At 36.7% G+C, this 13057-nt stretch overlaps 1 protein-coding gene across 2 annotated transcripts in view; it reads right to left on the reverse strand.

Annotated features, from left to right (window-relative positions):
* Positions 1 to 13057, reverse strand: part of CDC42BPA (CDC42 binding protein kinase alpha) — a 187317-nt gene that overhangs the window by 55445 nt on the left and 118815 nt on the right. The window contains exons 13-17 of one of the 2 annotated variants that reach the window (XM_071579794.1): positions 11457 to 11590; positions 9581 to 9823; positions 9212 to 9322; positions 5066 to 5313; positions 313 to 418 (exon numbers count right to left, since the gene is read on the reverse strand). In XM_071579794.1, the coding sequence (XP_071435895.1) occupies positions 313 to 418; positions 5066 to 5313; positions 9212 to 9322; positions 9581 to 9823; positions 11457 to 11590 (842 nt within the window). The remainder of the gene's footprint in view (positions 1 to 312; positions 419 to 5065; positions 5314 to 9211; positions 9323 to 9580; positions 9824 to 11456; positions 11591 to 13057) is intronic. The other variant, XM_071579798.1, reaches the window with a different exon arrangement.

Genomic DNA, 13057 nt, shown 5'->3' on the forward strand with positions numbered 1-13057 from the left:
GTCATATAATGAAATAACCCCTTTTTTTTTGCTTACAGTGTTGTCTAGAATTAATCTTACCCAACTGTAAGACCATTTAATTAAATTCCCACGCATATATGGGGAATATGTACCCAAATGTGTGCACACATCTTGTCAAGTTCAGATGCATGCAGATACTCTATTCAAATCAAGTATTAATCACCAATTTTTGTGGAACATCAATTTCTGCTACCAGTTAAGAGTGAATAATAACCAATACAGCTCCATATTGTCCAGTTTGTATATAGCATACAATAGTTGTAAATTCAGGACTCAAAAATCAGAACTTACCTTGTCAAGTTCATTTGTAAGCTTTTTGTTTTCCTCCGTCAGCAGAAGCTTTTCTCGTTCATATTTTTGTTTAAACTCTGTTTCAAATTCCTCTCTCTCACTTTGGCTACGAAATAAAGTAAAATTAGTAAGTTTTCTATTCTAAAACTCACCTAATTGTTCACTTAAACCCAAAGAGATCAATGCTCACACAGGCTGAAGTGAAGCACTACAATGATAATAGCACAGTCTATTAAAACTAAGCAATTTAATATACTACCATCTTAGGACTATAAGATAGTCTGCTGAATTTTAGTGTTAGACAGTACAGAATTAAGAGAGCTCCACCAAGCTACTGTTTATCAATCCACTAATACAAATCTTATTCTTCAGGTGATTCCTTCAGACATTGAGCAGCTGTAATCTTGCACACAGAATGACTGGAAAAATGACCACACATGAAACCAGAGCATAGAGAAGCTAAATTAGAGCACTTGGGGCTGGGGCTGTGATGAGAAAAGCTTATATATAGGCTAGTCTCTTGTCAATTTAGAACAGCTAGAATACACATTTGAACTGTTAATTCAGGTTCCATATATTTACTATCAGCAAAAAGTGGATGGATGGCCTTAATATCAGCAGATTCTACAGCAAGTTTGGACCATTCTTTCAGAAAGTTTCACAGGAGCTGTTTCCTCCCAACCTTCCCTTTTCCCACGGATGTCATTTAGTAGAGGAGAACCTCTGGTTCATTCTGTTTAATATTAACTTTAATGTAGCACAATGAATATGAGAACTTGAAAATAAATGAAGCTGCAGGTCCTCTGTTTGTCAAAGAACATTGTGAATTCCTTCAAGTGGTGTACACAATGTTTTAGACATGTAACTCCCACCTTATATCTACTGTTTTCAGACTCAGTATATTTGCACCTTGTATTCACTTTTACCAATTATTCAGGTCACTGGCACAAAGTTCATTAGTAGGTTGAAGGAACTATAGTGTAAAAGTCACACATACACTAAATAGCCATTCATCAAATACCACAGTCCAGACTTACAAGGCTTGAAAAAGTGCCCAGTATAAAAGGTTAACTGCAAAACTAAAATCCAGGGGAAACCTTGTCTTGAGCATTGCAATTTTTTTTCTGGATACAGATCAGAGTTTTACACTGTGCAACACAGAAATTACCTCCTTACCTCTTCTTTTCTGAGATGTAGAACTACTACAGTTCTGTTGAATTGAGACAACACCCTTAGAAGATGAGAAATGTCAGTGGCTACAGCAAACCCAGTTCAGAGCAATGCTGGTTTGAATTTCCTATTGCTAATTTGAAATTCATTTAGTGCTTCAACCACTCTTTGAAATCTAGTACATCATGTTAGACTCATGGTGAAATCCTATGTTGCCAGGCATCCTTTGAAATGTAACACTTCATCCTCATAAAGTAACATACTATAGTTACAGTTTAAATGCCAAGTTTGAAATTCACCACCACTCCTTTTCTATATCAACAGTTCCATGCATATGATGAGCAGTCTAGGGAAAAGGCAGGAAGAAATTAAAGCACTGGCTGTCAGGGGAATAAATAACAGGTCCTGCTTCTGTTTTCAAGGCATGGATCCAAAGCTAATTTCTCAAGCAGAAGACAAAACTAATTTTTAAATAATTTCTTTTATTTCACTTTCGTGGTTCTGTTTAAGATTTTTTTATTCTGTATTTATCTGAAATTTATTCCTTTAAGGCTCCAAGGCTGAAAGGTGGTGGATTAAGGCAGCTTTGGATTGATGAAAGAAACCAACATATTTGTAGTTTTCTGTATTTTACTTATTGGATTTATTTCAACTGGTGAGCATCACTACTCCAGTAAGACAGACTGTTGTAGCATAATACAGAAATGAAGTTTGAAACAGAGGGGAATGTGAGTATAATCTATCACATCCAAATATCAACTCAGCAAACTACAGAACTGTGACAGACTCCATAGATGCACCTTAGACAGCCAGCAAGATCAAAATAACACATTTGCTTTGAAGCCTGGCATCCTCCTCTCCCATCAAGCTGCTTCTTTCATCTAACATTTAGCTATGTATCTGCTCTTCAAGTTAAGAAATAATACATGATCCAGCTTTCTTTTTATCAGTAAAACTGCAGCAAACCACATGCAAGCAATGTGAAATACAGCTTTATTGTATCACTGTCACTCTAGCTCTTTATTGCATCTGTACAAAGTGGGGAATATTTTATCCTACTCTTTTGAAACTGAGAAAAGTAGACCTGAAACAAACACCAGCCTCCAGGCTTCTTTATATCACAATTTAAAACCAGCAAATGCTGTTTTATAAAGCTTTCTGCTTTATAAATCGATCATGAAATGATGGTCTTAAAAGAAACTTCTACAAACATGATTTATTTTACTTAGTTTCATGCACATTCCTCTGAACTATTTCATAATGACAATTCTAAGAAATGGAATTCTGTGCTGCACAGATCACTGGCCCGATACTGTGTTCCTACACTTCCAACTTCAATAGCATGCAGTTTATGAGACGTTAGCAAAGGACTATCATTTTGTACAGAAAGGCAGTTTCTCTCCCTTGAAGACTTACGCTTTTGAAATAGCAGAAGTTAGAAAGTTTAAATTTGAAGGAAACAAAGAAAAATACCTCTTAAAAATAAAACAGAAACCACCAACATACAAGTTACACAAAAATGTACATACAAATTTTGTTAAAGCTTATTGATCCTTGCTTAGACTAACCTACGTAATTCATTCCTATCTATAGCCCTTACAAAGTAGTACAACCACATCCTCTTACCAAAAATCTATTTCAATATACATGGAAGATTATTTTTAGACTAAAATATTTTTGCCAAACTGTATAAGCACACTTCAACTCCACGCCCACTCCAAGCCTATTGTTGAAATAATTCCACTTATTTCAGCATAAATCCTCCAGGTGCTTCCTTTTCAATTGAACACTTCTGCACTGGAAGTCTCACAAAAAGCTTTTTATGCCTGACTACAAAAGCTAAAAACAATATGTGTAAGCAGAAACAAAAAATCCAAATCTTTTATGAAAAGATACCAAATGCTGAGAATTAAGTAGCAACTGCAATTCTTGCATTCCTAATATTACACATTCCCTTCTAAATTGCAGAAGTCAATCTATAGCATAACTTGGACAATGGAGTTCTGCATTTCTGTGAAGTCCTAATACTTGCATGAGGTTCTGCAGATTTGTTTAACAAAACACAGATAAAATCAGGCCTTCCTCAGTCACTCATCATGTGCTTGGACACCTGACCTTAATATCATGCTGAAGCCCTTCCCATTAAGAGTCAAATGTTGGATACTGGTTATGTGACACATGTAGGTGCGTGCTTTCAAATGTTCTCTTACACAAACTCTTGCAACACATACAGAAACACATGGCTATGTCAGCACCCATTTTGGATTTGCATCCAGTTCTCTATTTAGACTGAAGGAAGGTTTATAAACTAGCTACCATGAAGCACAACAACATTTGCTGTTTCACCAGATGGATGTGCTTGGTCTGGGTCAGTGCTTGGAGGTGTGATCTTTACCAACAGTTTAGCCTGCAGAAAGTATTACTGATTTTTTATTTAATATTCCTCTTTCTGAGACACTGCTGGACGTAAAAGAGTGTCATTCTATTATCTTTATATTTTACAAGACAGAATAGCCCTTTGTGCACTTGTAACTCATTGGTCAGCAAGATCATTAAGTTGTGTTACAATGAAAACACGCTGTTGATGCAAGTTTTACCTCTCAACCCAGAAAAAAGCAGCAAACTACTTTGGTGTATGTCAAGCCTATGAATAGCTGCATGTTAGGAAGAAATAGTTCATTCCCTTCATTCTAGGCCGTATGATCTGTGCCTGCTGCTGAACACAATTTACCAGAGAAGCAATGTTTCCACTTCTGTTTACATTAACTTTTTTCAAAAAAGTCAGTATTTCATTTACTATGTATATTTAAGGACTTGCTACAATTTGGCTCAGATTCCAGCAGGAACTTCTCCACGGTTTCTCTAATATGCCATCTTGCTACAGCAGTGGAAAGATACATCTATGTTACTCTCTATAAAGCATTCTGATTTTGAGGAATGAACATGAACACGTTCAATTTAGGACTATTTCCACTACTACATTATCCAACAGAAAAAATTTGTTTTTATTGATGAATGTCTCAAGGAACATTCTCAAAATCAGTAATAAGCTCCATCATGTGGGAGAGAAAAAAGCAGGCCTGACAAATCACCGTGTCAGAGGAGATAAAGCAGCTTACGCCTACAGTAGTCTGCCGACTGATGTTAACACTGGATGGAACCCAGCATGGATTAGTCTCAGTTCCCATTAAGTGACTGTTCCTGCGCTGGCAGAAATGCAAACAACAGTTGATCTCTAACACACTAGTTTTGCATCAAAAGATGAAAAATACCAAATTAAAAATGTCAAAAAACTACTAGAAAGTGCAACATAAGCTTCAGGGGTCAACTTACATGGAGCTGCAAGTCTGTAACTCAAGTTACATACCTTGGAATGGACAGCCAGTAAAACAGTTCTGGTGCAAAATTAACTGTTTCAGTACAGGGATGTGGATTTTTTTGTTCTGTTTTATTTTTCAACCCTGGCATTAGCTCAGCCAAAATGACCATGCGTGCACTACAGTTAGGGAAGTGATAGCGTGTTGGGAAGAATACTAGGAGACTTAAAAAGATTAAAAAAAGGTAAGTTCCATACAATACTCACTTTTCTCTTCTGGTTTTCTCTAACTTGTCTTTCAAAACCATGATCTCCTTCTTGAGGGCAAGCTGCTGGCTCTCCGCATCCCGCAGTTCTTTCTTCAGACTTTTTATTTCATTAGCATGCAATATTTCACGTTTAGATAGCTCCTCTTCATAGAAAACACTTTTCTTTTCCAGGTCTGCCTTTAATTTAGTGATCTCTTGCTGGTGTTCTATACTGCTTACCCCAGGTGAGCGACCAACCTGTTTTTGCTAAAATAAACAGCCCCAAGTTAACACTCAAGAACTCTGAAAATGATGCTTAATAACAATTCAATATTCCTAAGTCTTATGTTTAGAAAACGCCTCATTACAGACTTGAGTTAAACACATCTACCTCAAGGCTTTTAAAAATTTGTTAGAATGTAAATTTGAATGGTACTCTATCATTTTGTTTTTTAAATGCAGTAACAGTTTTTCAGCCACTGAAAATCTGATCATCACTTTACACATCTCTAGTCATGTTCTGACTCCCTCTACATGCAGTCAGAAAGTGACCACAGAAATAGAAGACACTTAATGCTTCCACTCACACGGCTGACAGCAAAAAGTTCAAGTGACTTTTCAGGAATGCAGAATAAGGATTATGATATACAGTTTATATATTTTGAATGACAAATAATTTGTGGAAAAGCTATATTAAGGAAAGACATGGCTTAACTGAAGGCTAAAACCTAGATACAGAAACACTATATGGATTGTATCAGTCAGGAGGGAAACCTGACCTATTTTACTTACACTGACCATTTACATCATAGTGGATTAATAGGAAAAATAAACTTTAAACAGTAAGAGTAATTACTTCACTTTTCCCAGTTGCATAGCTCTCTTAGTGAGGTCTTCTGGCATTTCAATAGCCTTTGCACACTGCTTCAGGTTACCAATATATTTGCACCAAATGCTGCACTCACTAAACTCAATGTCCTGCCATAACATAGAGGAGGAGCAAGATCAGGTTTAAAAGAAGATAGTGGCATGACATGCACTGAAATCCAAGTATGGAAATAACTTCTTAATATGAACATATGGACAACTTGTTTTCGAATTTCTTCTACTTTTTTAAATTAAAGGTAGTCTCAGGGAAAGAAAATTATTAAAAAAAAAAAACAACAGTGTTTTGAGAAAGTGCAGGTAACTGGAAAACATACTTCCTTACGGTGATGGTGTCACACCTTTAAGGGGATCGAAAATATGCTGTTAATTCAACCTCCATTCTTGCCATGAGATATTAAAAACCTCTCATTCACCCTTAATTGGACATGGCTTTGAGTAATTTTCTTCTGCTGATGTGTGAACAGGCTTTAAGTGCTAAATGTCATTGCAGAACATTTTGATGAGCTGAATTTCTATGACGACAAATTCTATGAGAAAGCTGGGCCACGCTGTCAGTGTCAGCAAAAAACTGCAAAGCCCCCAAAACGTATGAGTCAGAGATGTGCTGCTACTGCACTGTTTTCTCTAACTCATCAAAACAACCATCTGTTTTGATCTGAGAGTGAAAGCCTGCCCCTAGGAGGATGCAGAATAGTAAATTGGGGAAAGAAGATGCCATCCTAACAGGAGACAGTTTGGAGAAAGGAAGATTATCAAAAATATAAATAAAAAAATAGGAGACAAGAAAGCATAGGAATTAGGAATTTTCTTTACTGCACAGGCTGTTATCTGCTGAACTTGTTTGTTACTGCCCAACATACTCAACTGCCTACACATACATGGCAATGGAGCACAGAAAAAGCTTAGGCTTTGTAACATAATCTATCAGGTACATAAAAAGTTTTAGCGGTATTGCACATTTCGTACCACAATTAAAAGATACTATTAAGACCATAAGACAGATGGTGCAGCAGAAGAGAAAGCTGAATGGTATTGAACAGTGGTTTAGAGAACTAGAGAGATATAGTATAAACAGAGAATGTATTTTGAATTGATATAAGCACAAATTCCAAATAGATGTTTTCATACATGCCTGTTTCAAGTGGGCAAATAGTGCAAACTGAGACATAATGCATCTCCTGGCACACAGAGAGCTGCTGTTTAATGCACCCCAGGGTGTAGTTTGCCCTCTTGGCTGCCAGGGCACACTGCTGACTCATATCGAGCCTGATTTTATTGAAACTCCAAATACATGACATGCACAGGATCTCCTTTGTCCATACATTTACTGACAGCTTTGCAGAACCCCAGCCGGTCAGTGCTGCAGTATTTGGCTGGGCAGAAGGCACACTGCCTTCTTCACAACAGGCTCTGCTTCATCAGGAGCAATCTGACCTTATTCTTTACCACAGCCTCCACCCCTTGCCTAAGGAAGCTGCACTCAGTCCTCTTGTTTTCCCAGGGTCATTTGGGTGAGAGCTACAGCAACACAGAGGGCTGTCTGTAATAAGAGGGTGCGCATCTTGGCCAGCAGTTCTCTTACTTCTCATTTAAGTTCCTTTAGAACACCCTCAGCAAGGCCACTGGTCCAGGTGACTTCATATCTGCCTCACCTGCCAGCTCCACCGCTCCCTGCACATCATCCTCAGGCTGGTGCAGCTCATCTCCTGCTATGAGTAGAATCCATGTGGTGGTGCTCCCTGCTTCAAAGCTCACGTCTGACACACCAAAGACTTGTGGAGCATTTCTGACACATCCCTATTAACTTTTTTCATCCCTGCCAACAAGCAGCCCCACGAGTTTACAAGGTGGCTTTCTGCTTTTGCTTCAAAGAACTTTGGACAATCATTCCTAGCACCCTTTGCAAAGTGCTTCCTAAATTCTCTTTATTTACCCCTCAACATTCCATTTACACTTAATCTGCCATCATTAATGGTCTGTTTTATTCCCCTTATTTGGAGGAATCTTCCTTTCTTCTGTAAATAGTTTTGCAGGAGAGCTCCCTGAACTAAGGAGCCATGCAGGGCTTTTATTGGATGGCCAATGCAGCATCACAACAACCACATGTGATCCAAAGTGCTCTACTGAATTGTAAAATATTGCTAAGCATGCTACAATTCCCCTTTCCTCTTCCGATAAACTTGCCCTGTCGTTTTAAATCAGTGTATCATTTATTCTCAACAGATCTCCCATAAATTCTTCTCACCTCTTAAACTGTTGTACAAACTCTTTGTTGATGGTGAAGATTCACAGAAGCAGACAAAATGCATCCTAATTTTCAGATAACAATCTGAACTCACAGCAGGAGAAACTTTATGAATCCAAATTTCAGATTGAATGGATTTCCTTATTTTCTTTTAGCAAAGGAAGGCCAAATAAAAGAATGTTTGCAAAAACCCACCAAATTTTCTGTGCCATAAGTTAATGTTGGCAAATGTCCCAGAGAATTGTAATGAAAAAACCCGCTTTGTTGTTCATGTAAATTAAGACCAGAATAGGCCTAATCTTGCATTTTGCACAAGAAGTTTAGAATTACCCTACTCAATGGAACATTGGGAACAGGATTTTGCTGTAAATGAACAGCAGTCCTCATATGTAAATTAAAAACTTTCTCATTCAATTTTTGATAAAGTCTAATATCTTCAGAGCATCATATAAAATGCTAAATCACAGAATAAAATAACAGTTAACATTCTTGGCTGTCCTAGAATTCTGCTCATAAAATCACATACATGTGTGATCAATCTCATCCATGTAAACGATGTCTTCATGCTCCATGCTGTTCATGTCCAAAAACATCTCAACTTCTGGCTGAGACGCATAATAAGCTTAAACTTTTCCTTTACGGTCACATGGGTTGACATTTATTATGCAGGAAACATGAGGAAAAAAACACAGTAGACAGAACACCTATGCAGAAACCTGCCTAGATGCAGCAAGTTTATCTTCAAATATTCAACCACCTTATGCTAAAAAATAAGGCTTTAACAGGTAAAATTAAACAAAGTACTAATATGGCAGGAATTTGGTAGGAAATCGTTGAGTCTGAAGAGATAGCTCATTAGGCAAATGTTCATTTTTCTGGACAGCAATGTGATGCATGGCTGCATTAATATTCAGCACCATCTGAAGTGACAAACTGACAAAACCCTTTTGTCCTACATCTGAAAGCAATCAAAGAGATGCAAGTTCTAGTTGACTAGTAAGTTTGCAGGTGTTAATATCAAAACAGACTAACCTTTAGCCCTTCTACTTCGCTTTCCAACTGTTTAGAGTACTGTTCACTCCTCTCTCGCAATTTCCTGTCTTTGGATGCCTCAGCAGCTGCAGCTTCAGCTTGGACTTCCAGCTGCAAAAGTACATACGTTTTTAATAGATAGGATTCTTTCTTTTCTTTTTTTCCAAAATCTATTGATGGTTTTCAATATAAGATAGAAATCTTCATCACTAAACTGAACACTTCAAATACTTAGGAAACAAAACTGGTACTATTTGAAAAAACAATCAAAAAGTTAATGACTTACAAATTAGGAAAAAAAATTACTTTGTCAGAAAACCTTACATATAACTTACTTCATAGAGTCTAAACAGTCTTCTCAACACTTACTTCTTTTTTAAGTCTCTCTGTTCTGCGTAACTCTTGCCTTAAACTTTCTACTTTTTGCATCACCACTTCCATTTCTTCCTCCTTATCTCGGAGCTGGCGGGCAAGCTTTTGTTTTTGAGAGTGCAAGTCTGTCAGCCGCTCGTTCATCTCTGAGAACTCCTGCATTGCCAATTTCCGCTGGCTGTGTGCATCTTTCAGCTCTTTGGCTTGGGATTTTAATCTGTCACTAGACTCTGCCAGTTCCTACAGTTTAAAAAAAGAATTCAGTAATAAACCTAGAAAGCTGCAAGGCCAATTCTGTCTTTGGATGCGCATCTAACACCTTCTCCAGAATGAACACAAACCACGTATTAATTTCTTTTCATGAATGCATCTACAGTACAGATTGTATGCCAGGTACAGATTGAGGCCAGGTTTTACACTACTAAAGTTAGTAAATCTGCATAAATGTAAACCAAGTAGAAATTTACACCATTATGACAGGTTAAACACAATGGTTTTCAAGAACTTGCATTACAATATAAAAACACCTTGCTTCCTTAGTGCAAAAAATGTCATTAGCATAGATTTTCAAGAACTACTTAAACAGATTAAAAGAAACTCAACTTCTAAATGATTAAAAAAAAGTTTTTGCATTGAATGGAAGACTCTGCTCTATGAAAAGTTTTACTCTAGAAGCTATTGAAAACTGACCTGCAGTGGAGAGCATGATTTCCACACACTGTACCTTAATATCAAATATTACAGAAGGTTTCAGGCCAGAAAATGCCATAGTGATTAACAGCAATATGTGACAATTACTCTCAAATTTTACAAGAACCCACACAAAATAAACTGCTAGTGCTGTGATAACTCCACAGCACAACACGCTGACAAAGCTTGCTGTGCCCTAGATTTGTGCTGCTACACTATCAATGAGAGATCACAACAGTTCAAATAGTTTAATGATGTTCAGCCACATCAGGGCAGAACAAACAACAAGGAAAAGCAAATCTGAAAATGAGAAGATGATCAACAGGAAGAATTAATATTTTACACTGCTGACATCTATATAAATCTAAAAACATTTCTGAGGTTGTTAAATAGCTTCTAATCACTTCAAGTTGTTTCAGAAGAAAGATGTTCTTTCCTGGGACAAACTGGCAGCTTTCAAGATTTTAACAGCTTTAGAGGGGCAAAAGAAACAGTGTTAAACACAGCTGGCACGTCAACACTGAGTGTGGACTCTCAAATACTGGGCCTATATCATGATGAGAAATGGGTTAATGTATTTCACACCTGATTACAGGTTGATCTAATTAGGAATACAAAAGTAAAGAGCTCTAAATGACAGTATGTTATATATCAGAAAATGAGGATTTGGGGAGACAGAAGAAGAGATGAAATCCAATATCCTTTAACTACAGTTACTTCAAATTACTTTTCAATCTTCATATTTGGGCAATTTTTCACATCTACCTTCTAGAAACACTTCTGTGACACATCCTTAGTACCATATTCTTTGTATTTTTTCCCTGCTAAAGTCTCACCCATACTTCAGATTCAATTAGTTGTCTGGAATAGTTCATCGTCTTCTAACCCCTATCATAATCACCTTAATCTGAAGCTATAAAACCTTTTTTGCAGCCACCATGCAATTTGGATCATGGAGTTGTTCACTATCTGGAAGCAATCACCTAGGACCACCCAGCAGTCATACATACAGCATGTTAAATAATGTCCTTGTCTTCAAACCAAAAGAAAAACGGCAGAAAGCAAAGTAGGTCATGCTACACATTTGTTATTTGCTTGTTAGTTTTACACTTGAAAGTTATTTCAAGCAAAATGAACAAAAATAAAACAGATTTTAGAAGAGTTGCTCACAAAATGCTTTTACCTTATTAAGATCTTCCCTCTCTTGCTTCAGTGTTCTGACTTGTTTCTCAAAAGCCTTTATTTGTCTGGAAGCATCATCCAACTCCCGCCTTGCAGTGCTGGCCTCCTCAAGTTGCTGTTCTAGCTGACCAGACTCTAGAAAAAGCAGCAGAGTTCTAAATATTCTAAGGGAAAAATCGTAATTCTAGAATAGTATTGTATAGCTGCTTGAAGTCCCTTTATTTTTTCTAATTCCCATTTAATCACAAAATAATGCAATTCTTATCTGGTTTAGAACAGGGAACAGGTTGATTCAACTGCCATTATCTCTTTTAAGGAAACAGAATGAAAAGGGACAGCTTGCTGCAAAACAACACAGAAAATAATAGCAACTTGTCTTCCCACATTATAATAGTCATGCTCTATATCCTTAATTCTGTAATGTATGCTTTAACACGACTTACATGTTTGACTTTTATGCACTGTGATATAATATATAATGCATCTTTTATTACACTGTAATTATAAACAGTCTCCCTCCTTTACCCAAACTCCCCCAGAAAGAAACAGTAAAAGTAATAGGTCATTCAAGAGCTGGCAAGCATTCTCTTGTGATACACTTAAAATTAACTTCAGCTGATACTACTTATTTCTAGTGTGAAAACCACTTGTGTTTATATGATCCACTTTATTACTGCTATAAATAAAGAAAACTATTACAGTCAGATTTTACCAACAGTCAGTTATACATTGACAGTGTATTTCTCTGCCACAGCAAAATAATGCCATATAAATATTCTCAAATGCTACAAGAAAAGCTGAAATCCATGAAGTATGACAACTGAAAATTTCTAGTGAGTAGGGTTTTTTTACCCTCCTAGTCCTTCACCCAGAAACAAGACTTTAAAGCAAGATGTGTATGAAGATAAGTTAATTGCAAGTTCTCTGAAATCGCTGGACATTTTGCCTTTTATTTCAGTTGTGGCAGGTTTTCAAACCATACATATTTACTGAAAGAACAGGAACCCATCTATGCTCTTAATAAGAGCCTTTAACTGCATTTTCATAAGTATAACCCTAAGAGACTGTCTCTTGGAAAAATCAAATATAAAAAATACATACATTTTTAAGAGGGTTAATTTCTGAAACATGAGAATTTTATAAGCAAATTAATACCATTAGCTTATACCCAGGAAAATATTCACTATTGTTTTAATTCACTGACTCTTGTTTAAAAATTCAAAAAGAATGCACTCAAATAAGAGATGTAGCTCAAAGCCAGAAATTATTAACTGCCTCTCTTATGTAGTCTGCAGTGAAGTCACCAGTGAAAGAAAGTTTATATATGGCTGTGCTGAGCCAAGATAAATCTCTCTTCTGTGCATGAACTACTTTGTTCCACAGCTCTGTTTTCTTCTTCCATTGCTGCCCTTTACATATTTGGCAATATTAAAGATTCCTCAAAGTTTTCTCCTATGTAACTTAGCGAACAAAAATTATAACTTTGACCTCTAAAATTGAAAGCATATGCTAGTTTGTCATTTCCTGGAAAACTAGATAGACAAGAAAAATGTATTTTTCTAAGCCCCCCCAGTGACAGTCCTGAATATGACACAATTTTGA

The sequence above is a fragment of the Pithys albifrons genome, chromosome 2, assembly GCF_047495875.1.
Source record: "Pithys albifrons albifrons isolate INPA30051 chromosome 2, PitAlb_v1, whole genome shotgun sequence".
Lineage (NCBI taxonomy): Eukaryota > Metazoa > Chordata > Aves > Passeriformes > Thamnophilidae > Pithys > Pithys albifrons.